The 26,838-nt window shown below is 44.9% G+C and overlaps 1 protein-coding gene across 3 annotated transcripts in view; it reads right to left on the bottom strand.

Annotated features, from left to right (window-relative positions):
• LOC147443541 (FMN-linked oxidoreductases superfamily protein) overlaps window positions 1–26,622 on the bottom strand; it is a 102,389-nt gene extending 75,767 nt beyond the window's left edge. Inside the window, exons 1-2 of one of the 3 annotated variants that reach the window (XR_015189975.1) lie at window positions 26,191–26,622; window positions 23,017–23,133 (exon numbers count right to left, since the gene is read on the bottom strand). Coding sequence is in view for 2 of the 3 variants with exons in the window: in XM_086526341.1 (XP_086382467.1) it covers window positions 23,017–23,133; window positions 26,191–26,478 (405 nt within the window). In the remaining variant the exon portion in view is untranslated. The remainder of the gene's footprint in view (window positions 1–23,016; window positions 23,134–26,190) is intronic. The other 2 variants (XM_086526341.1, XM_086526342.1) reach the window with 2 other exon arrangements.
• Between the last annotated feature and the right edge of the window lie 216 nt (window positions 26,623–26,838).

The raw sequence follows: 26,838 nt of genomic DNA, 5'->3' as shown, positions 1-26,838 counted from the left end.
AAGGAGAACAAGACGAGTACTTCGCAAGATTAACCGAATAGTAAGCACGGTAAGACCATTGGTAAGCATGACGGTAATTCTTCTTCTCAATGTTCTTCTACACCTAGCGCACAAAAGTCTCACAGTGATGATAAAAGAAAGGCTAAAACTCAGCCTCTCTTGCTGTCATGTCTTCTCCGAAGCACGACACGTATTTTTTGCATGATAGGGATGTGATTGTTCGTAAGGAGCAATTTGGTGGTTTAAATGATGATGTTTCTAGAAAAGCTAACCTCATTGCAGATACAATCCGCCTCGCAAGACCAATCTTCGCTTGCGAGTTGAGGTCCAAAGAACCCATTCAAGAAGTATTTTTTATTTGAATGATTAGTCAGTACGCATTGTTTGAGTTTCTCATTCGTGAGGGTCTCTTGTATTTTCGTCACTGTCTTTATGTGCGTCCTTTTCACAGGCATGACGTATTGCATGAAGCACATGATTCACTCATGGATGAGCACGGATGTATACGGATTACTCTAGAAAAGAAAGAAATTTACATTCAAGGAATTGACAATGTCTCACGATTGTCCGTTTTGTTAGTTGCTTTTACATGTTTATTGCTTGGCATGACAAAGTTATAGCAAAAGCATGGGCACGATTGTCCATCCAGTATTGGCATTTCCATTTATATTTGCTGCAGTTAATAGGTTTAGGTCGAACGGTCAAGTATTGATCTCAATTTTAGCATGTGTTTGGTGAACGGCTTGGCACTCCGTCACTTTGTTCATCTGCATTGCATGCACACTCATTTAGGGAGATCGGTATTTTTCCAATCACTCTACATGGAACGGGTATGTTCATGGTTTTCTGTTCTCATCGGAGATTTTTGAAGGTGGACCGCTACCATAAGCCAAGTTGAAGCATTGCAACCGCATCAAGTTATTATGTGTCGCTTTCGGCACGGCCCAACGAAGAAAGCATTGCAGACCTTCATGAAGTTCAAGTATCGCTCGACCACGCCAAGGTGAAGAGGTACGTAAGGTACGGTACGTCTTGTACGTAGTACCGAATGGATTGAGTTGTTAGCTACGTAAAATTCGTATGGTATTTTTTTTGAAAGCCAAAAACCTACAATACAGTCTGTACTTGATAGTATATTCATAAGTATAACAAACTAGAAAAAGCTTCATAGTGATCTTGATTTACACATTGCATGATTGCACACTACACGACAGACAAGACTCGAAAAGTTTAAAGTATTGGCATGACATACTTCATAAATGGTAAACCATAATCTCATCAAACAAAAGATACATCCAATGATAATTCATCCACAATAAACAAAGGTGGAACAAAGCACGAGTCCTGACTCAATAAAAAAGTAAACTAGGAAGCATGCTACGATGCTAGCAGCCGCAAAGTACATACTACATACTACAGGGCAATCAAGATACTCAAACATCCCTATTGGACTCTGAAGATGAGGAGGCCATGTCTCCTTCTGTCAAGACATTGCCCTCCTCATCAAACTCTGGCTCAACAATGGTGGGATCTGTTGAAGCACTTGCCTCCAGCAGCTCAAATGGGCCATCCTCCTCCTCAGTCAGAAAGAGACACACTGCCTAATTCGCACAACCACGACTACTACGCACAGGCAGCTTGCCTCTGCGAATGCTCTCCCATCGTGCTCTCTCTGGATCTACAACCTCTTGGCAAAGAGCGATGGCCAGGGCTTGTGCTCGTGATCTAGTGACCCACCGGTCCACACTCTCAAGCTCTCTATGAAGCTCTTGAAGAATCTCCTCCTGGTCATCTCTGATCCGACAATCTATTTCCTGTGCAGTAGGATCTGGAACCATCTTCACTTGAGTCTGATCTACTTGCTCAAAAGTTTAAGTAGCCAAGTATTAATTTTTAACATCGAGTCTCTCATATCCAAGACTCATGTAGCAATGATCATTTATTAAGACTTACCTGCTTGGGTAACCCCAAAGCATGAAAACTACGCACGAGCTTTATGTTCGCTCGACAAACTTCTCCAATTGCATAGTGCTCAAGCGGTTTCGAATCTTCGTGTGTATCAGAGAGTAGGCGCTCCAATTGCGCTCACAAGCACCAGCTGAGCAGCGGAATGATTAGGTGCAGCGGAATGATTGTTTGCGCTTTGCTCAAGATGAGTGCTCCAAACTGTGCTCAAGGGTTCCTTTTAGTTCTTATGGAAGGGAGAGCCTTCCGTTCTTAATGGAAAGTGCTATGATCACAAACAAAGTGAATGGAGACTGTGCGTGCAAGTGTATGAGACTGAGAGATAGAGAGAAGAGAGATACGACACCATAGATGTAAAACCCTCCTCCGAAGGCCCCACTCTCGTCGGCGAGAGTGGTCCACTTTTGATTGCACAAAGTGGTACAATGCGTAGGCAATGGATTGATGCAACTTGGGACTATGCCGATGACGACGACGGTGATGACGACGACGACTTTAGGGCTGAAATGTGGTCTTCTATCTGCTGAAATTCGGTGCTGTTTCCGTGGCTGAAAATGACTGTTTTGGCTGCGTTTTTATGGGCTGAAAATAGGGATCTTCTGCAACCAACTAGGGCTGAATCTGCTACCATCTTCAAAGCTGAAAACGTTGCTGCTTCTGCTGCGATAAGGGCTGAAAACCAAAAACGGTGGGCTGCCTGATAGCGTTAGTGAAAAATGTTGGTTCTGGGAACTGCTGGCGATCATGGAGAGGCTGGAAACGCCAAGGCTGTGGAGGTGCTGAGGATATGCAAAAACGCCAGGGCTAGGTGTTGGTGGAGAACAAAACACTAGGGGTACTGATGGGGGTTCCTGCTGAGAAGGTGCCTGTTGGGCGGGAAGCTCCTGCTGCCTCTTCTGCCAGAAAGTGCTGACTTGGGTTTGCTTATATATTAACTTAGCAAAATTGCCCTACCTACATTTGTTGGAAAGTCACTTAAAAATAATAAGTGAAAAATACCAAAAATAAGGAAAATAAGCTAAATGCATTGGAAAATTCCCCTAACTGATTCTAATGGATTCTGATGGGAATACTGATGATCATGCTGTGTGCAACCAGAGGATATGCATCTATGCTAAGTGACCGGGCATACACGGTCTACGAATAGACTCACAAAAGTGCCAGATCACTTCTAATCTAGACTGATTGGATTGACTGAACCCTGGCCATGTTGTAGCTTGTCCATGGACACATAGGGTTGGATGTGTCACGTGACATCCCCTCCTTTTCAAAGTGAGGTACTGGTACCAAACTGTATGGCGTCGAGAGAGATCGCCAATAGCATCCGGAATCTTGGAAGGGACTCTTCGCTGGCCTACTCTGATGTGTGGGTCGAGCGGTACTTGAACTTCATAAAGGTCTGCAACGTTTGCTTCTTTGGGCCGCGCCGAAAGCGACACAAAGTCTTCTGGGGCTCCTTCCTTGCTTCAACTTCGTCTAGAGAACTGCTTCTTTCGTCTTCAAGAATCTCCATGGCTGAAAGTTCCTAAAACCATTTCCAACACAAAACCATGAACATACCCATTCCATGTAAAGTGAAGGGAAAAAATCTTGTCTTCGCTAAAGACTGTGTATGCAATGTAGATGAACATAAAGACGGAGTGACAACCCGTTCATCAAACACATGCAAACAATGAGATCGAATCTTTCTCTTATGATCTAGAGCAATCAACTGTGGCAATTCACAATGGAAATGCCCATGCTTGGTGCTCATGCTTTCATGTGCTCGTTCGGAAATTGTGTCATTCCAAGGAAGAACCATGGAATGTGACTTCCTAACATATATACTTTTCAGCTTTTCATGAAAAATCCGCATACATTCGTGCTCATCCATGAGAGAAACGTGTTCAACATACAATATGTCATGCCTAGGAAAAGGGATCACATAATGATGCTGACTAAAATACAGGAAACGATCACAAATGAAACACTCAAACAATCGTGCGTATCAATCATGCGAACACATAATACTTCCTGTGAGGGTTCCGTGGACCTAGGCTCGAGAGCCAACATCAATCCTTCGTGATTGATCGAATCTGCAACGAGGTTAGCTTCGCTAGAAAAAGCATCAACTAACACATCATCCTTGTGAACAATCACATCTTCGTCATGCAAATCATCATGCTGGTCTTTATCATCCAAATCATCGTACAAATCATTGTCATTCAAATCATCATGCAAATCTTGTGTGTCATGCTTTGGAGAAAAAGAGACTGAGAGAGTCTCCTTCTCCTCAATCCTTTCAATCTTGTCCTACATATTAGCAATGAGAGATGGAGAATGAACAATGTCCTCTCCATGAATGACAAAGGAGAATCACTTTCGACATTGAGAGTGAAAGTGTTAGTCTTAAAATCAATGAGAGCGTCATTATCACGAAACCATCGAATCCCCAAAATCTTATCATATCCTAAGAGAGGAGAAACAAGAAATCTTCTAGTGCAGGCAGTTTGTTGAATTGCAAACAACACATCAAGGCACTCCTCCGTGATAAAAGCGTCCATATCGGGACGAAAGCCAGAGACCTCGATAGGAGATCTCGGACTAACTTCGAGGCCGGCTCTCTCAACAAGTGAGGAACTGATCACATCATGCATACTACCTCGGTCAAACAATATGACAAAACGTTGCCCCGACGTGCAACCATAACATTTAATGAGAGAATCATCAATGGGGGGTCAGGAGAAACGTGAGGCACACTCGTGTTACCATTCATTGCATTGACAGAGGAAGTGGGTTCTGTGGATTCTTTAGATTCATTCGATTCAAGCTTAGGACATGTTCTTTTTATGTGACCCTTAATGTGGCAATGAAAACAACGACCTTCCTTAGAACAAGTGCTTTGCTCTTCGGACGTGATGTATCTTCCTACAATTCCTTGTGCTACCTTTTCATCTAGAGTAAGCTTAGGTTTAGCAAATGTGTTAGCTTTACCCTTAGATTCATCGGAAGAATTCTTTTCTGAGAGACTGTTGGAAGATTGGTTAGAAGAGTTACCATTGTTACCGTTTTGAGGGTTCTGAGAAGTCTGCGAGGTACTTGTGGAAGTCTTGTTCTCCTTAGGCTTTCCCTTGTTGTGCTTCATCTCATGTGCTAGAGCAGTCGCTACCGCCTTGTTGAGATCGATTGGATCGAGCACCTCGACATCGTACTTGATTTACTCGTCCAATCCAAAGAGAAAAGCCTCTTTGCGCTCATCATCCGAGTTTCGTAATTGAGTGCCTAGTTGCAAAACACGATTAGAAAAAAACATGACTGGCATACCATTTGCTTGAGAGAGCGTCAATCGTCCTTCAATCGTGCAAGGTACTGAGGTGGCATAAACCGCACCTTGAGCTTGTCTTGGAAATCAACCCAATTGAAGGAAAGGGGCGTGAATCTGTCGGCTTCCTCTAGGTGCGCGGTTAGCTGTGCCTCTTGCCATGTGTGGTACCAATTGATGGCATCACCGGCAAGGTACATAGCTGCCGTCAAAACTTTGCTATTTCTTGTCTTTTTAGTTGTCGCAAAATAAGCATTAAATTGATGCAACCAAGAATGAATAACCGTAGCATCCATCTTACCGTCATACTTATTGAAAGTCAACTTCTCTGTGACTGGATGGTTGGAATCCGCATCGTGGCTTGCGCCACTTGATGAAGTCCCACGATCTTTCGGTGGCTTGGACTTCGAGGCAAGTACTAGCCGAATCAATTCTTGAGTGCATAGTTCTCGTTGAGCCTCTCGCTCGACCTCCAAGGGCGCGCTTCGTGCTGCCGCTTCCTCCTATCTTAGTTCTTTTCATTCTTTTCGTGCATCGCGTTCGCGTTCTAAAGCAAGGCGATTGTCTTCTTGTTGTGCGGCAAGTCTTCCGTTTCTTTCGTCGCGCTCACGGTCCTTAGCTTCTTGTTGTTCTGCTTTGCTTGCGAGATGTGCCAACGCAACTTGATTCGTTTCTTGTTGTTGTGCCATCATGTCCAACATCGACTTGACCATCATCTCCATACGAGTTAGTACAACTCGTGGCGTAGATGGCGAAGGGGGAGGGTCGAAAAAATCTCCTAGTGGGGAAAAATCTTCGTCGCCTCTCTCATGCTCATTACCTGTATACGAAGTATCCATTCCGCTTCGGATGACGACCGTGCACTATGATCTTTGGTTCTTAAGTTCATGAGGAACTTAGGTTCTTGAGGGTCTTGAGGTTCTTGAGGATCTTGAAATTCTTGAGGTTTTCTTTCGCTTGCAAATCGCGTTTGAGAAGGATCTTCTCTTCACCCGGGTTCTACTCTTTTCCGCGGGGGCACCCCTTGGCGGCCTTGCGCTCACACCAAGGTTGCTTTTTCCCACCTCACGTCGATTGGCCGGCCGCTAAGTGCACGGTCCGCTCTCCATGAATGAAAAGAGACACAAGGGGAGGCTGGACAAGCCCTTTTTTCTTGGGATTCCTGTCACTCTTCAACAAAACACGATTAGGAATCGACACGCCCAAGCGAACTTGGGTTCATGCGACCTCAACAAGCAAAAAAAAATCTTGTGGGTCTTGTGGTTCTTTCCTTGAGTGATACAGAACACTGCCAATGTAATGGGAATGGCCTATGAACTTAGAGAATAGCGGAATTTAGAGTGAGCAATTTTGAGAGCATAGAGGGTGAACTTAATTGGTAGTAGCAACTCTATCATAACACTTAATTAACTAGGCATGAACAATACTTTTACAAGAGAGAGAGTGTAGAGAATATGACAACAGTTGAGGACCGGATTTATGTGGAGTCGGCATTTGTATTATAGATTCTCTCATTAAGAGAGACTTGGTACAATACAATCTGTGTTCCTTGAGACCTACTTGGCAATATGGAGATGGAAGGTTCACACACCAAGCTTTTGCATAATTTCAACAATCAATCTTAGCTTGAAAACAATCAAGAACTTGTGAACATCATTAATCTTTGTGTTCCCTAAATCATTTGAGTGCATGAAGATGTATACTTTTATACATCAACTTGTGCTTAAAGCAATAATTAATCTACCTTGCAATACAATTAATCTACTTGCATTAAGTAATTAATCTACTTGCAATAAACCATTAGCCTTCTTGCAATAAGCATAACATGCACTTGTAGAAAGCATTAACTATCCCAAGCCTCAGTCCCAAGACCTCAAACACCTTCGAAGGTGGAGAGAGCTAGTAGGGAATGAGGGTAGGGAAGAGGAAGAAGAAACATTTCGTAGGAGAAAGAATTAGTTCCTCACTTATCATACTCTTGTTGCTAGCATACATAATAGCATAGTAATGAAGAAAAGGAGATGGCAAGCTTAAGCATTGAAGCATGGCTCTTGGTTGGATTTGCACTCCATAGCCAAGAGTGTTGGTGTAGGCTCTCAACCTCTACTTGCTTGGAGAAGGAGAGGGAGCTCTTGCACTTTGCATAGTACACAATGAGAGTGCTTGTGAGTGTGTGTGGGTGAGTATACCCCCTAAGCACCCCCCTAGCTTGCTTGGGTCGACCCCCCCTTGTAGCTCATGCTTGAAGCTCATTGGACCCCTCCAGGCCTAGCCAATCACAAGCAGAAGCCATTACAAGCAACAGGGATAGCCTTGGGACAAGTGTCCCCCTTTCCCCTTTGAGAGAGAGGACTTGATAAATGCAAAAACAATTAGATAATTCAAGTAATTTATCATCGGACCCCTTTGAAGCCTAGCCAATAGGCTTCAAGCAACACATGAAGGTAACATGGGTAGGGACCTGACATGTGTCCTTGCTGCCTCTTCAAGCTGGGGCTTCCCTTGTGAGTGTGAGTGTGTGTTCTCTCTCTAATCCCTAGGAAAAGGGCTCGCCCCCCCTCTTGTAGGGATGCTTTTGACTCTAGGAGCTCAAGCACCTTAGTCATCAAGCATGACAAAGCACTTGGACTAGGAGGTATTCCCACAAGCATCTCAGGCAAGCATGTCAAGGCACCTCAAGCACCTTAATCAAGCGGCAAGTCAAGCACCTCAAGCATGGAGTAAGTCAAGCACCTCAAGCACCTTAATCAAGCACCTCAAGCAGGACAAACACCTCAAGCACGACAAGCACCTCAAGCACGTCAAGCACCTCGAGCTTGGGCCGGGTTCCCACCTCAAGCTCAGCCCTAGCTTACCTAAGGTCAAAGGACTTTTACACACATTATTGGAGGTCTTCAATGAAGCTAACCCTAAGGTCTTATGCTCCATTGGTTAGCCTTGCTCTTTGACAGACCATCTCTCATTTGGGCCCCTTAACCATTGGCCCCGTGTTGAGATAGATCTATAAGCACATGTCTATATCTTAACCCTTGTTCCCGTGTATTCTCCCACATTAAGTGATCAGTTTAATATGAGAAAATCATTTGGGTTGGATAGATATTAATTTTTATGACAGCCAAAGCTCTGATACCAATGTTAGGTGCAACGGAATGATTGTTTGCGCTTTGCTCAAGATGAGTGCTCCGAACTGTGCTCAAGGGTCCTTTTAGTTCTTACGGAAGGGAGAGCCTTCCATTCTTAATGGAAAGTGCTATGATCACAAACAAAGTGAATGGACACTGTGCGTGCAAGTGTATGAGGCTGAGAGATAGAGAGAAGAGAGATACGACACCATAGACGTTGTAAAACCCTCCTCCGAAGGCCCCACTCTCGTCGGCGAGGGTGGTCTACTTTTGATTGCACAAAGTGGTACAATGCTTATGCAATGGACTGATGCAACTTGGGACTATGCGGATGACGACGACGGTGATGACGACGACGACTTTAGGGCTGAAATGTGGTCTTCTATCTGCTGAAATTCGGGGCTCTTTCCGTGGCTGAAAATGACTGTTTTGGCTGCGTTTGTATGGGCTGAAAATAGGGATCTTCTGCAACCAACTAGGGCTGAATCTGCTACCGTCTTCAAAGCTGAAAACGCTGCTGCATCTGCTGCGATAAGGGCTGAAAACCAAAAACGGTGGGCTGCCTGATAGCGTTAGTGAAAAACTCTGGTTCTGGGAACTGCTGGCGATCATGGAGAGGCTAGAAACGTCAGGGCTGTGCAGGTGCTGAGGATATGCAAAAACGACAGGGCTAGGTGTTGGTGGAGAACAAAACGCTAGGGGTACTGATGGGGGTTCTTGCTGAGAAGGTGCCTGTTGAGCGGGAAGCTCCTGCTGCCTCTTCTGCCAGAAAGTGCTAACTTGGGTTTGCTTATATATTAACTTAGCAAAATTGCCCTACCTACTTTTGTTGGAAAGTCACTTAAAAATAATAAGTGAAAATTACCAAAAATAGGAAAAATGGGCTAAATGAACTGGAAAATTCCCCTAACTGATTCTAATGGATTCTGATGGGAATACTGATGATCATGCTGTGTGCAACCAGAGGATATACATCTATGTTAAGTGACTGGGCATGCACGGTCTACGAATAGACTCACAAAAGTGCCAGATCACTTCTAATCTAGACTAACTGGACTGACTGAACCGTGGTCATGCTGTAGCTTGTCCACGGACACATAGGGTTGGATGTGTCACGTGACACACAAGATAAAGGAATAAATGAGAACCACGAAACACCCTAAGCGTAGTACAAACTACTTGGTTTATGCGAGAAATTAGAATACCACTGAGAGAATACGTAGTGCAAGATTGCACAAATTTGGGAGCCCGACTCTGCCATAGTTCTGCCACCAAGTGAGGGGAAGCTTGTAGCTGCCTCAAAGACACACTCCTCAAGAAAGACAGTCCCCGATTGTTCATGTAGCTGCTCATCTCATTGTCAAGGTCCAGTTTTGCTCATCCTCAGTGAACATCCTGTCTATGTACTACAGTCACAAGTTGAGCAAACCGGTGTCTGCAAAAAGCTCTGGAGTCTTGTAGAGAGAATGGAGTATAGCAACCATCCGATAAATAGGACGACTCATATACGTCTGTCTACTCTCCACAATAGCGAGGATGCCATCCGGCCTGCAATTCACAAGACTTCACAGTCAAGACTTAAAACAAATACAACATCCAACTTTCCAAGAATCAAGCGAGAAGGCCGAGCCAAAATACAATACCAATTTTCAAATGCATTGACTAAGGACTTACCGCTCTGATGTCACGGAGGTATATGTTGCTATGTGATGCCTCATCACAACGCCAAGAGTCAACCCGTCCATGTCTGTCATACGCAAGAGAACGTAGAGAGGCTGGAGAGCCACTGCCAAAGAGTGTACCTCTACCCAAAAGCTCTCATGAAGCACTTTCCTTTGTATGTACTTGGTAGGCTCCATCTATGCATGGTGCATCAACCGCCACTTAGGGTCCACAACTGTCAGCAACAGTGGATCCCTCAACCTGTAAAGCCTTTGAAGTACTAGGTACATGTATGCAAACCTAGAGTTCGAGAGACGCACCATGTCTAGTGTGCTGTGACTCCTGAATATAGCAAGTGCTTTTTGTTTCTTGCGGAAGAAAGTAATCTTCGATGCATCATAGACAATAGGCTGTACCTAAGTCAACTTGCCAATATCCTCAATGAGTAAGTCGAGCCAATGTGCAGCACATGGAGTCCAAACTATGCGAGGGAACTCCGCCTCAACCATCTCCCCCATGGCCTTTCAATTAGAGGCATTGTCCGTAACAACCTGCAAAACCAGTGACCATTATACGACCAGTATCTTGTTAGTTACAAACTATGGCTTCTAAAAAGAGCAAGAGATTCGACAAACTAAAAAGCACAAGAGATTCGACTCTCGAGAATGATAGAGTACTTGTACGACATTATCCTTCCCGACCTTTTTGATGGCTTGCCGAATGTACCCAAAAATAAACTCTACCGAAATACGCTCACCAGCCTTGCCCGCATCCACAACACGTAGAAAGTATGTACCAAGGCAAGAGGAAACAAGGATGTTGATAATGTGGCGTCTCCGAATATCACTCCACCCATCAGAGATGATATTACCACCAAACTGCTGCCACCCAGCTTTCACTGGGACCAATGCTCTGTCAATGGTCTCTCGCTACTCATCTAACATTTTTGTGCACATCTTCTGATAATCCAAGCCACTCCAGGAATCTGTGGCGCCAACTTGTGCAATGGCTCGGACCATTCGCTTCCATTGCTCTGTCGGCAAGACATTAAATGCAATGGTGCACTCTATGAGAGTGCGAGCAATCTCTGTTTCTGCAATTTTTTACCTCTCTTTTACCCAGGACTCTGCATGGACACATGAAGGCAAAGTAGACTGCGTATACATGCGTGTCCCTTGATCTATCCTCATCTACATCCTGAGAACAACGAGCCCTTTTCCTGCTAACGTCCTTTTCCTGCTGAGTAGGTGCATCTGGAAAATCTGCAAACAATGCATCCTGCAAGGCATCCTGTGTTGCCTCATCTGCTTTCTTACCCTTGGACGAGGGAAGACTCCCTCCCAGAAGTGCTCTAGAATCAAAGCATCCTTGATCTCTCGCGGAACAAGCTTGCATCCTCCGCATTGGTCAGTAGTGCCGATGCCAGTAAGATGCCTCAACACACACATCACCGTACTTGTCTTTTGCTTCCACAATATTTGCAAGTCCAAGTGCGTGTTCCTGATCCTGCTTGCCCTCCTGTATTTACCACCGCAATGACATTGGTGTGTGCGCTCCAGTCTGGGTTGGGTTTGTGAGGCATGGTAGACCTACACATGCAGTAGGAACACAACATTGTGACTAAAACGCATGTGCTATCACCATAGAATCACAAAGAAATGTGCGAGGGAGAGAGGGAGAGACAGAAGATTTGCTTTCTTACCTGTAAACACGCGCGAAAAGGCTCTGCAGATGGACTTTGCAGGGACTTTGCAGGTTGCAAGTCACTGTTGCAGACAATCCCCAATAAAATCACGCGCCCAAACTAAACCCAGCCAGGCGAAAATAAAAGGCCACTCATGTAGGGTTTTTTTTTTAAAACCAAAAAAATTATGTACACTACGGATCCGTACGGTACCATGCCGTACGATACGGACGTACATTACCGTACGGATCCGTACGTACGTCCCGATCCTTCCTTGACCCACACAGCAGAGTCGGCTGGCAAGGAGCACTTCGCAGGATCCCAGGAGTTGTTGGCAGACTTTACGAACGCCATACACCTCGATACCAGTATCTCACCTTGAAAAGGGGGGGTGTCTCATGCACATCTTACCCTATGTGTACGTAGACAAGTTGTTCCTACTACTAGGGTTTAGAAAGCCTAGGAAGTGTTCTGGCAACCTCGTGAGCCTGTGCGTAGGCCGTACATGTCCAGGCACTTAGAGTAGCTGCATACCCTCTCATTGCACAACCCAGGACCATTAGCATCAGTAACAAGTACCAAGCATGAGTATTCCCCATCACTTGAACCCAGTTTTGTGCACGTGGGAACCACCTCTTATAGGCCACTTCAATTATTAAGTGACTTATTAATTTATCCAGAATCGTGGGGGCTAAATTGACCTTGCTCGACCTAGGAATTGGCAGCTATATAGGAAGGCCCTTGGCACTAGAGAGATGCAGAAGACAGGAAGGGAGCACAAGCATCAGGTGCACATGCCTCCCAGCGTTTTCTCAAGATCAGCCTAGCATTTTCAGCATCAGGGAAACAGCGTTTTCGGCCGACAGCCATCAACGTTTTCAGTTTCCAGCCTTAGCCTCGCGAGAACCCACATCCTCTAGTTGCAGATCCTCGCCAGATTTCCCATCACAACCCAGATCAGCCTAGCGTTTTCAGTTTCAGCAATTACAGCCAGCGTTTTTGCATTTCAGCCCTTGCATGAGCCGGCGGTTGCAAATCAGCCCCGCAATACCACCACAGTTGCAAATCCATAGCAGAGCGTCTAGCATTTTCAGATTTCAGCATTGACCTTGTCGTCGTCATCAACATCGCCATCGTCATAGTCATCGTCGTCGTCGTCAAGTACCACAGCATGTAGAAGCATTGTACCAGACTTTGTGAAATCTAAAGAAAATACCTCTCTAGCAATAGAGGGGGTTGGGGTTCCTTGGAGGGGGGTTTGGGACCGAATCTGGTGTCGTCTCTTCTCTCTCTCTCTAGCACTCTCTTGCGCTCTCACTCACAATTAGCATTCCACTCTCTTGTTTGGTCATTGCACATTCTCTCATTAAGTCAAGGAAGGCTCTCCCTTCCGTCAGTGAAAAGGAACCTTAAGCACTTACTGTTCACTATCCTAAGCCATACACTATCATTCACTTCTGTTGCACATTACAAATTACGCCTGCAAAATCAAACATAATCAGTAGCTACTGACTCTTAAGTACCAACGCACCATATGACACAAATCCAACACTAGCACAGAGACGACAGTCACTGAACATCAAATGGACCATGATTCCTGGTAACGTGTTTAGCAATCGCATCTAGATCCACACCGGACCTCGCTAATGTTAAATTAACTAATTCTTATTGCGATCATGTCCATAGAATCTCAAGACCAAAATGTTGCAGTCATTTCGTCTTTCAAACCTGCACTCAAACACAATTACATGAGTGAGCACTTGTCACGTGACACATCCCAACCCTATGTGTCCGTGGACAAGCTACACCACAGCAGGGTTCAATCAGTTCAGTCAAGTCTAGGTTAGCAATGATCTGGCACTTTTGTGAGTCTATTCGTAGACCGTGCATGCCCAGTCACTTAGCATAGAAGCATATCCTCCGGTTGCACACAGCATGATCAGCGGAATTCCCATCAGAATCCATTAGCATCAGTTAGGGAGATTTTCCAATGCATTTAGCCTATTTTCCTATTTATTGGTTATTTTCACTATTAATTTTAAGTGACTTTCCAACAAAAGTAGGTAGGGTAATTTTGCTAAGTTAATATATGAGCAAACCCAAGTTAGAACTTTTTGGCAGAAGAGGCAGCAGGAGCTTCCCGCTCAACAGGCAACTTCTCAGCAGTACCCCCCCAGCAGTAGACCCTCGCCATCCTCCCACTTCCCTTGGCGTTTTTCATCTTCACTGGCTATCGCCATCATCCCCCAGTGCTTGGCGTTTTCCCCAGTTACCAGTAGCAGCAGCAGGATCTACGAACGCTAGATAAATCTTGCAAAAGCTCAGTGATTTCAGCCCAAGGTCCAGCGTTTTTGGTTCTCTGTCCCAGGTCTACCTAGTGGTTTTGGCAAGAGATAAGATCAGCCAACATTTTTGTTTACAGCCCTAAACTGCATCAAACCACAGCATTTTCAGCCTTAGATACAGTAGCAGATCCCCCCCAAGTTGGTTGCAGATGCTCCCCCATTTTCAGCCATAAAAACGCAGCCAAAACAGTCAATTTCGGCCACCAAAACAGTCCCCGAATTCAGCGATTAGAAGATCTCAGATTTCAGCCATCAAGTCGTCGTCGTCATCACCGTCATCGTCATCGGCATAGTCCCATTGCATCAGTCCATTGCATTCGCATTGTACACCTTTGTGCAATCAAGTAGACCAAACTCGCCAACGAGAGTGGGGCCTTCGGAGGAGGGTTTTACAACCTCTCGGATGTCGTACCTCTTCTCTCTCCTTCTCTCAGTCTCATTCACTTGCACGTACAATATCCACTCACTTTGTTCGTGACCACAGCACTCTACAGACGGAAAGCTCTCTCTTTCCCTAAAGAACTAAAAGGAACCTTCAGCAATAAAGATCACTAATCTTGAGAAAATACAACGTTCATTCCGCTGCACCTAACATTAATATCAGAGCTTTGGCAGTGTTCTGTATCACTCAAGGAAAGAACCACAAGAATTTTTTGGCTTGTTGAGGTCGCACGAACCCAAGTTCGCTTGGGCGTGTCGATTCCTAATCGTGTTTTTGAAGAGTGACAGGAGTCCCAAGAAAGAAGGGCTTGTCCAGCCTCCCCTTGTGTCTCTTTTCACTCATTGAGAGCGGACCGTGCACTTAGCGGCCAGCCAATCGACGTGAGGTGGGAAAAGCAACCTTGGTGTGAGCGCAAGGCCGCCAAGGGGTGCGCCCGCAGAAAGGAGTAGAACTCGGGTGAAGAGAAGATCCTTCCTAAACGCAGTTTGCAAGCAAAAGAAAACCTCAAGACCCTCAAGAACCCAAGAACCCAAGGTCCTCGTGGACTTAAGAACCCAAGACCCGCAAGAACCCAAGTTCCTCGTGAACTTAAGAACCCAAGACCACAAGAACCCACGACTTCAGAATGGTCATCACTCGAAGCGGAATGAATACTTTGCTTGGAGGTGATGAGCATGAGAGAGGCGAAGAAGAATTTTCCCCACCAAGAGGTTTTTCCGACCCTTCCCCATCTACAACACCGATTGCACTAACTCCAATGGAGGAGTTGGAGTTGTTGTTTATGGAACAGAATTTACAACGCGAAGCAAGAAATGCCGCAAGAATAGCAACCATAGAGCACACATACCAAGACAGAATGGCAGCCATAGCACGTGAGCACTAACAAGCACGCTTGAAAGCCAAAGAACGACAAGCCAAATTGGATCGTGAATGCAAAGAAAGAAAAGCAGAAATGGAACGCAGACACGCAGAAGACGAAGCAGAAAGACAATCAGCGCACAAAGCAAGACAAGCAGAATTTGATCGCGAGATCAAAGCAAGGAGGGAAGAGTTCTTTCTCAAGCTCAGGCACCGATGCAAGAGATTCGGGAAAAGGAGACTCTCTCAGTTTCTTCTTCTCCAAAGCATGACATACAGGATTTGCATGATTGTGTGAAGCATGATGATGATTTGAATGATATTGATATGCATGATGATTTGAATGATATTGCTAAGCATGATGATTTGGATGCCAATGACAAGCATGATGATTTGCATGATCAAGATGTGATTTCTCACGAGCATGATGCTTTGCATGACCAAGATGTGATTTCTCACAAGCCTGATGAGTTGCATGAAGATAATGTGATTATTCACAAGAATGATGTGTTAGTGGATGCTTTTTCTAGCGAACCTAACCTCATTGTAGATTCGATCAATCACGAAGAACCGATCTTGGCTTTCGAGTCGAGGTCCAAAGAACCCCCAAAGGACGATTCGATCATTCAGGAAGAACTGATCTGGGCTCTCGAGCCTAGGTCCAAAGAACCCTCACAGGAAGAATTATGTGCTGGGTTCAAGCCCTTTTCCGGTCAGCCCGTGAGAACAAGTCTCATAGGCATGCAGTAAAGTTCAGTTATAAGCCCAATTTGCATGATACACTTTTCTATATATACAATGTAAGGCTCTTACACAAGAAGTAATAAACAATAGCGTTTTTTCTATTGGTGTCGAGTCTCTCCTCTCTCTCTCTCTTTCTCGCTTCTGCTGCTGCTCATCATCTCGCCATGGCCCTCAGGCAGCATCCCCCATAGCTCCAACCACAACAACTGGTATCAGAGCCATAAGAGCCTGCCCCCGGTCTCGGCTCGACTCGAAGAAGCTGCCCTGTGGGACCCGCTGCCTACAGAGAGGAAGGACCCGGAGTCGACCTGCTGCAAAAGACACAAAGTTGGCATCAATGGATTCGCCCTGGCTTGTTGGTGAGGTTTCGCCTCTTGAGCCCCTGCCGGTTCGACCTCTACGGGCTCTGAGAAGAAACGCCATCGTCGGTGCTGTTCTCTGCAAAAATCGCGATCGTTTTTTTTTTTTTTTTAATTCACGCTATTTAATAACAGTGTCCACCCATTCCATTTGTTAAAGCACGGCTTCCCACCGTCAGGTAACCTCGGCTCGGCATTCGGTATTCGCTGTTTGTTAATAGCAGATTTAAAAGATATCAGCTTTGCGACGACAGGAGAGCATCTCAAAAGGGCTTCGAGCTGCAGTATTAATGCCTTTGTGTCCACCTGCAAGCAATGAAGCAACCGTACCGTAAAACAACAAGCTTGTATATCAAAAGGCACTACAATCAACTTATGGCTTGCAAGCTAGATGCTGTCACAAAGTTTTTTAAAGAAAAGACAGATGATGATTATCAAATAGACATGACACTAGATGCGGTTCAAGTAAAGCAGAGACATGCGGCCCCAAAAATGGTAAAGAATTTTTGACGTGGTTATCCAATCGTTGCTAAGCTGCAAATTCTCGAGTTGAAGTCAAAGAACGAAGTATAAAGAACTCCTTCAAACTTACGGTACCAATTTCACCAACTATGTTTGTCCGTTTAGTGTCATAGATCTATGGTTTTGTCTATTGTCAACATCATTATTCAAAGACTTATTTTAGATTATCTATTGTCAGCTCTTGTCATGCTTGTCGACTATCATCATATCAAAATTGTACGGGCTCTAGACACTACCACACAAATAAGTGGTAAGACCTCCCAATTTTTTTCAGTTCTCAACCCTATTTCGTTGCACTCTCATGAGGTTACTGGGTACACCATAAACCCAAGCTTTGGCAGTGAACCAAAAACTCCATTTTTTTGGTAGCTCACCTTTTTTTACCTACACCCTATCTATTCAAGGGGGGGTTACAGACATAGCACCAGGTTATGGATACACCACAAATCCTTGGTTGTGAGAGAACCTAATACTCACTGTTGACGAGTACACAAAAAACTCGAGGTATCAGGAGTTGCTTGTCCAGTTTGGGCTTGAGGGGGGGATTGTTGGGTTCAAGCCCTTTTTCAGTCAGCCCGTGAGAACAAGTCTCATAGGCATGCAGTAAAGTTCAGTTATAAGCCCAGTTTGCATGACACACTTTTCTATATATACAATGTAAGGCTCTTACACAAGAAGTAAGAAACAATAGCGTTTTTTCTACCGGTGTCGAGTCGCTCCTCTCTCTCTCTCGCGCTTCTGCTGCTGCTGCTCATCATCTCGCCATGGCCCTCAGGCGGCATCCCCCATAGCTCCAACCACAACATTATGTGTTCGCATGATTGATACACACGCATTGTTTGAATGTTTCATTCGTGATCGTTTCCTGTATTTTAGTCAGCATCGTTATGTGATCCCTTTTCCTAGGCATGACATATTGTATGTTGAGCAGGCTTCTCTCATGGATGAGCACGAATGTATGCGGATTTTTCGTGAAAAGCTGAAAAGTTTGTATGTCAAGAAGTCACATTCCATGTCTCTTCCTCGGCATGACACCATTTCCGAACGAGCACATGATTGTATGAGCACCAAGCATGGGCATTTCCATTGTGATTTGCAACAGTTGATTGATTTAGATCAAACAGAAAAGATTCGACCTCATTGTTTGCATGTGGTTGATGAAAGGGTTGTCACTCCGTCTCTATGTTCATCTACATTGCATACACAGTCTTTAGAGAAGACAATATTTTTTTCCTTCACTTTACATGGAATGGGTATGTTCATGGTTTTGTGTTGGAGATTGTTTCAGGAATTTTTAGCCATGGAGATTCTTGAAGACAAAAGACGCAGATCTCTCGACGAAGTTGACACAAGAAAGGAGATTCAAACGACTTTGCGTCGCTTTCGGCACGGCCCAAAGAAGCAAGCGTTGCAGACCTTTATGAAGTTCAAGTACCGCTCGACCCACACAGCAGAGTGGGCCGGCGAAGAGTCCCTTCCAGGATTCCGGATGCTGTTGACGATCTCCCTCGACGCCATACAGTTCGGTACCAGTACCTCACTTTGAAAAGGAGGGGATGTCACGTGACACATCCCAACCCTATGTATCCGTGGACAAGCTACACCACAGCAGGGTTCAGTCAGTTCAGTCAAGTCTAGATTTGTTAGGTGCAGCGGAATGAATGTTGTATTTTCTCAAGATTAGTGATCTTTACTGCTCAAGGTTCCTTTTAGTTCTTAGGGAAAGAGAGAGCTTTCCGTCTTATGGAGAAGTGCTATGATCACGAACAAAGTGAGTGGATATTGTGTGTGCAAATGAATGAGACTGAGAGAAGGAGAGAGAAGAGATACGACACCGAGAGTTGTAAAACCCTCCTCCGAAGGCCCCACTCTCGTCGACGAGAGTGGTCTACTTTGATTGCACAAAGGTGTACAATGCGAATGCAATGGACTATGCGAAATCGTTGAGCTTTTGCAAGATTTATCTAGCGTTCGTAGATCCTGCTGCTGCTGCTGGTAACTGGGGAAAACGCCAAGCACTGGGGGATGATGGCGATAGCTATTGAAGATGAAAATTGCCAAGGGAAGTGGGAGGATGGCGAGGGTCTACTGCTGAGAAGTTGCCTATTGAGTGGGAAGCTCCTGCTGCCTCTTCTGCCAGAAAGTGCTAACTTGGGTTTGCTTACATATTAAGTTAGCAAAATTGCCCTACCTACTTTTGTTGGAAAGTCACTTAAAAATAATAAGTGACAATCCCAATCAATAGGAAAATAGGCTAAATGCACTGGAAAATTCCCTTAACTGATGCTAATGGATTCTGATGGGAATTCCGATGATCATGCTGTGTGGAACCGGAGGATATGCATCTATGCTAAGTGACTGGACATGCACGGTCTACGAATAGACTCACAAAAGTGCCAGATCACTGCTAATCTAGACTTGATTGAACTGACTGAACCCTGCTGTGGTGTAGCTTGTCCACGGACACATAGGGTTGGGATGTGTCACATGACAAGATTAGCAGTCACCTGGCACTTTTGTGAGTCTATTCGTAGACCGTGCATGTCCAGTCACTTAGCATAGATGCATATCCTCCGGTTGCACACAGCATGATCACCGGAATTCCCATCAAAATCCATTAGCATCAGTTAGAGGAATTTTCCAGTGCATTTAGCCTATTTTCCTATTTATTGGGATTTTCACTTATTATTTTCAAGTGACTTTCCAACAAAAGTAGGTAGGGCAATTTTGCTAAGTTAATATATAAGCAAACCCAAGTTAGCACTTTCTGGCAGAAGAGGCAGCAAGAGCTTCCCGCTCAACAGGCAACTTCTCAGCAGTAGACCCTCGCCATCCTCCCACTTCCCTTGGCAATTTTCATCTTCAATAGCTATCGCCATCATCCCCCAGTGCTTGGCGTTTTCCCCAGTTACCAGCAGCAGCAGCAGGATCTACGAACGCTAGATAAATCTTGCAAAAGCTCAGCGATTTCAGCCCAAGGCCCAGCGTTTTTGGTTCTCTGACCCAGATCTGCCAGGCGGTTTTGGCAAGAGATAAGATCAGCCAGCGTTTTTGTTTTCAGCACTAAACTGCATCAAACCACAGCATTTTCAGCCTTAGATACAGTAGCAGATCCCCCCCAAGTTGGTTGCAGATGCTCCCCCATTTTCAGCCATAAAAACGCAGCCAAAACAGTCAATTTCAACCACCAAAACAGTCCCCGAATTCAGCGATTAGAAGATCTCAGATTTCAGCCATCAAGTCGTCGTCGTCATCACCGTCGTCGTCATCGGCATAGTCCCATTGCATCAGTCCATTGCATTCGCATTGTACACCTTTGTGCAATCAAGTAGACCACTCCCGCCGACGAGAGTGGGGCCTTCGGAGGAGGGTTTTACAACCTCTCGGGTGTCGTATCTCTTCTCTCTTTCTCTCAGTCTCATTCACTTGCACGCACAATATCCACTCACTTTGTTCGTGACCACAGCACTCTACAGACGGAAAGCTCTCTCTTTCCCTAAAGAACTAAAAGGAACCTTGAGCAATAAAGATCACTAATCTTGAGAAAATACAACATTCATTCCGCTACACCTAACAGCACTCAAAAATCAGATTCATTTCCAGGAATTCCCATTTCAAAGTACTTCTAGTCATCCAGCAGAATATTGTCAGCTCACCAGTATCCCTAAAATCCGAAGGAAAATCAATGACTTTATTCCATCTGGGTAATCTATGACAAAGAAGTGGAGTGACTCCCCTCTTGTGTAGTCCCGTCTGCACCAGATTCAACCCTGCTGATCTCCGGGATCTCTCGGAAGAGTTGAAGCTAGACCGAAAACCTCAAGGTAAAGTTCCAATATTTGAGGAGTATCTACTAGGTCCTCCTCCATCCACTTCGCATCCAATGCCGGATAGTTCTTGACTAAGAACTGTCATTCACTTTACCTTTCTCTTTCCTTTCCTGGTGAGCCAGTATCTGTTTCCGAACGAGAATCTCCTCGCTCATTTCTTTTTAGGTTGCTTCTCAAGCTCCCTGTCGACTAGCACGTCACCCTTGAAAGGTTTCGATAGACTCACATGAAAAGTATTGTGAATCTTCCAAGTATCTGGCAACTTCAGTTCGAAGGAAACAACATTTATCTTCTCTTGAATCTGGAAAGGGCCATAGTAACACATTCTTAGCGTTGAAAAAAGCCGCTCCTTTCCCTTTCGTTTCCTTAGGCGCGCCTTCTCAAACCATAAGAGCACTCAATCATCTTTCTTCAGCTGCAAGTCGCATCGATTCTTGTCGGCTACCTTCTTACGCCGTGCTTGAGACTTCTCAAGAGCCTTGTACACCTTGGCAAAAGCAGTATCCACATCTAGATCATACTGATCTGCTTCAAAAATCTTATCCTGGGTCTGGGGCTCTGTGGGTAGCTTCGCTAGCTTCTCCTATACATTGGCACATCAGTCTCAATCATCAGAACCTTGAGACACCCTATCATATGATCCCCTTTCTCCGGAATCCTTTGATGAACTTGCATCTGGTTCCCTTAGTTCGTCGTAACCTTCGGATGTCATGAGCTCTCATCCGGTGCCACAGCATCTCTAAATTCAGCCTCACTCTGCAATGAGCGTCAACCACTCTACTGTTAATGCCACCTCAAACAAACCGCAACATCCCAGGCGCTCATGCAACTGACTGATCCAGGATCCCTTTCAAACTCTAACCAAGTGGCAACAGCCATACCCACACAAGATGAGAAAGCACAAGCTGGTTGTCAACTTGTAGGGCTATTCTTGAGCGGACATTCATTTAAAGCTATTTAATTGCATATCAAAGAGTTGCTGACATAAACAAATTCTTTCCTCCTCCATTATCATGGTAAGGCTCGCAAGTCTCCCATAGTCTATTCGAGAACTAATGTCTTAAGATTGGGTAAACCTGTTAAACTTACTTCTGATTTCATTGTTATTGGCATGTCTCAGGTGTCAAATTTGCATTGTCTATAGCAACCCCCTCAAGTCAGTCATTCTTGGAAGCAATTATTCCCAGCAGACAAGGGACCTTCGGGCTTTGGCTCCAGGGCATGAAGAGTTGCTGGGACTTTAACAAATTCTTTCCTCCTCCACTATCATGGTAAGGCTCGCAAGTCTCCCATAGTCTATTGGAGAACTAATGTCTTAAGATTGGGTATACCTGTTAAACTTACCTCTGATTTCATTGTTATTGGCATGTCTCAAGTGTCAAATTTGCATTGTCTATAGCAACCCCCTCAAGTCAGTCATTCTTGCAAGCAATTATTCCCAGCAGACAAGGGACCTTCGGGCTTTGGCTCCAAGGCATGGGCAATCAACCTCACTTCAAAAACGACATGTACCTGTTAAAGGATGGAAGGCTAAAGCCTGAAAATGTTCGAGCCAATCTTTGTGCAGCAAAGCCACTTGATAAAGTATGTCACACTTTCCCTAAACCCCATAGTCACAAGGAAATACCGTGTCATGCTGTTGAATTGGGAAGCACATTACGTGGAGAAAGCATTTCCGATTCCTGTTCACTTTTAACCCTAAAATGTATCTGAACAACACGTTTTATTAAACACATCTAACATTGTCATGATAATTAACAAGATAATTTAAAGGTTGTTCTAGTATTAAGGCTCTTTCCAAAAGATTTGCAGATACATTTATCAAATTTATAAACATATTAATGCAAAGATGTGTCATTCCCGACTTGGATCCCGTATAATTAAGCTTGTTAGACTCCTCCCTTTTCTCTTGTTATTAACAATCCAGTTTCATGATGATGTTTCAACACTGGAATTAAATCCCAATTAGTCTTTTAAGTAGCAACATAAAGAACTCTCAAAAGCACCAAGTACGATATGAAAATTGACATCAAAATTTTTGTTCCAATGCAAGAGATATCTAATTGCAATTCTGCAGTTGCGGCCTCTTTCCTGCAAAACATTATTCTTGGAAGCTTTGTCCCTTTAAACACACGGTTTTTCATCACAAAACTGAAAGGCGAAAGACTGCACAAGTCAACACCTGTGCTAGAAAGGCCTCCAAATCATGATTGAAACGGCAATCTTTGCCATAAGGGCAAGCATTGACATCGTTTGCTTTTGCAACAGCATTGCATATATTCTCTGCTGACTTCTTTGCCTGCACATTGTAAACGCTAAAATGTCATTAACGGAAGGCAATCACTAATAAAAAACGGAAGAGACCAACAGAGATTGATTCAACTAAGTCCAAACTTCTCTTGTAATCTACCAAGGTATGAATTTTTTTATTCTTCATCATATTCCCATACTTATAAAGTGTCACACACATTACCCATTTTCTTAAATTTCTTGACACATTAAACGAGTTTTTAAAATTGCTTGGCACACCTTACACAATTTTCTTTATTTTCTTGGCAGCACATTACACTTTCTTGATTCTCTCACATACTCAATAAAAGCAACCCTGGTGCGGATTTCAGATGGACTCACCCAATTGCAACCTCACAAGTGTAGAGGGAAACAGGCACTAGCAAAGGGTCTGCCTGTTAAGTGGACGATGCACAACATTGTGCCAATCCACAAAGCAGGCGATATAATCAATCCAAGCAACTACAAGACCAATATGGCTGGCCATATTTTGGCCAGCCTTTATGGAGTAATGCTTGAGGCAGGGTTGAGCATGTATGCTCAGCAAGAGGGTGTGTGAGCATCGAGAAAGGCGCCTTCATGAGAGCCTTCTCTACCATGGAGCATGCTTTTACTTGGGAGATATTCGACTGCACAAGTGAGGGTACAGCAGAAGAAGTTAAATTGTTGCGTTGTGGACCTCCGCAAAGCCTTACACACAATTCCACAAGGGAGACTACGTCGGCTCCAATGGTCATAGGGCATACCATCGGAGATAAAATGAGGCATATATGCTTTGTATGAGCGAGTATTTGGCAGAGTCCAATGCACAGAAGGGATGTATCAAATCATGCTAACATCGGAGATCAAATGAGGCATATATGTTTTGTGTGAGCGAGTATTTGACAGAGTCCAATGCACAATAAGGAATGTAGCTAATCATGCTAGCACCATTGGTGTCAAGCAAGCGTACCCACTCTCCCCAACACTATTTGGGCTCTACATCGACAAGGTGGCTTACTTCATAGAGTACTGTCACAAGTGTGAAGATGTAGCATGGTCCTAGTGACCATTCTGAGGACTACTAAAGAGGCCGGACCTTTTCCTGATAAAAGAAGACGTCCAAGATTTTGTGTAGAAGATGACGATGTGGCATTCGTAAATCGCGCCGTGATTTGCGCTGCCATGTGGCACTTCTGTACGACCAAGAGCAGGGCCAATCGCATGTATCTTTTTGGGCTCTACTCTACAAGATGAAAACCCCAGCTTTTGGCACCCAATTTAGGGCTTGTATAGAACATTTATAAAGATTCCACTCAGGAGATTGGCATGGCACATGTGCGGAAGCCACAGTGGCCACAATGCTAGATTTCTAGTCAAATGGCTGATGTTGCAACTTGCTTCAGCCAGAGAGAGGCTTGAGAGCGGCAGAGAGGGGCAAACAGTGCTCCTTACAATGACTAGGACCCATGTGTTGGGGTTCAAGTTATTGGTGTTTGAACCCATCGATCGGAGTTCATGGCTGGCAAGGAACCAACGTGAAATATATAAAACATTATGGATGTGTTGCACACAATCCATAGTTGTTGGCCCGATTATGGACCGGATGTGTTCCAAAAGTTCATTGTCTAGGAATGTTTGGACGTGCTATGTTCACAGTCCGCGAATGGGGATTCTTGGACGTAGTGTGGTCTACAGTTCAACTTTTTGTGAGACGACCGGTGCTCAAGATGGCATTATTCTAACGTAAAAAGTCGTGGTAGCATAACTAAGGTGTATCCAATAGAGTGTTTTAGTTGTTGGGGTCTCCATGGTGTCAAAGATAAAGCGGAAAAGGGTGATCGGGTGATGATCTCCTCGGCAACCGTGAGCAAACCTCCTCTCGGGACCGAGCAGCCAACGGATCTCAGATCTCTCGCACTAGATTTTCTCATACACAAGCTTTTAGCGCGCACCCCCCACTGTACAGGCACCGCGATGACCTACAAGCACAAACACCGCGTGTAGGGTGTTTACACGCTGTTGAGAGAAGGCACTAGAGAGAGGATGAGAGATCACTAGGCCAAAAGGGGGGAGAGAGAGAGAGAGAGAGAGAGAGAGCACACCAAAACGCGATGGGGTGCGGGGGGGGGGGGGGGGGGGGGGGGGGGGAGGGGGGGTTGTTGGTTGGATATACAGCCAATTCCCAAAATTGCTCTACCTCCCGGGTTCCTTCTCATAAATAAGCGACGTCTATGGGCCGAAAATAGAGGAAAAACAGCAGCTTGTCGCGATGAAAGCAATCTTTGAAGACACTTCTTTGTGATGGAACTCGCCTACATTGTCCAATGGTTTCTTACTAAACTTACGGAACAACTCCTTCACGATGGTCTATGTCCCCCATCCCATGACGCGTCAGAGATCTCTGTTCCGGATGGTCGAATACTTCTTTTTTATGCTCTTTGTCACCCAACCGATGTGACGCATTAGAAGTACCTGTTCTTGGTGGCCTACAGATATTTCTGTTCACAGTTCTCCCATCATTTCTTTGAATGGCGCACTAGAAATATCCTTACTCGGATGTCTCAAGCAAGAAAACCCTCTAACTTATAAATCCAATAATTTGTTTAAAATTGTATTTCCTTCAAATAAAGCTAATTTGGCAACACGATACAGATGATCAATGTTTGGTCCAAGGCTTGATCTAATGCTTTCGAGGGCTCTGCTTTTAGCATTCCTTGTATTGTTTGTAAGGAGCCCTTGGGCTACTCTCTCGCAGAGAGTCTGGATGCAGGGTCGCAGAAAGTTGGACCCTTGGGAGTTCTACTTTTGGTGATCAGCAGTCAAGAAAGAAATACCGAAAAGGGCGCCAATCTTTGGGGCCAGTGCATCTAGAAGCGAAACTCTACCTTCGTCTCTCTCTCTCTCTCTCCAAGTTCAATCCATTTGTTGTAGTTTTTGTTCGTGTGTTGCCATTGATTTCTCACTTGGAGTGTCCAAGCTTTGTAACTCTCTCTCTCTCTCTCTCTCTCTCTCTCTCTCTCTCTCTCTCTCTCTCTACCTACACACATATACACACGCACACACTCTCTCAAGAGTAGGGTCTTACAACTTGTCTTTCTTTCTTCTGTTGCCTCTTAGACTTTTTGGTGGTGGAGACCTTGGAGGTAGCCGTGTTTTCGGACTCTGCAACAGCATGTATAGAAGCTGCGTCAATGACAGGGAGGCGGTCACCTGGTGTACGTAGAAAATCCTTCTTCACAGGAGCACGTGCTTTGGCGACCAGCTCTAGTACAGAGAGTTCAGCTTCTGCATTATTTCCTCCACTCACATACTCACTCTCTGCATCGTTTGGCAGAAGATCCCCTCCATCATGCTTCCCCTCCCCGCTTGTCATACTCGAGAGTCAAGTGCAGCCGCGGTGAGAGAGAGAGAGAGAGAGAGAGTGCGCACTGTGCACGCCGCCAGATAGGCTAGCCGAGCCTCCTCACTATCTCACACGGGCATGGACAGGAGGGGATCAATGGCTCACGCCCATTTCGGGGATCGGGTGCGATCTCAGCCGTCCGATGCGCTTTGTTTAAATTCGGAAAAATAGGTAAACTCAGGTGCAGCAAAACTTGTAAATTTGGGCACCTGCCTTTTCCCCCTCTCTCCTCCCCGCGTGCTTGTGGAAAGCAAGGTTTCTTCTATGATGAACCCGTCGCATTGTAAATGTAGGTCAATTTAGTAAACTTGGAAAAACTGGTAAATTCAG

This window comes from Adiantum capillus-veneris, chromosome 13 (genome assembly GCF_014529385.1).
Source record: "Adiantum capillus-veneris isolate H3 chromosome 13, ASM1452938v2, whole genome shotgun sequence".
In the NCBI taxonomy this organism is placed as follows: Eukaryota; Viridiplantae; Streptophyta; class Polypodiopsida; order Polypodiales; family Pteridaceae; genus Adiantum; species Adiantum capillus-veneris.
This window is presented reverse-complemented; position numbering and strand designations above follow the sequence as displayed.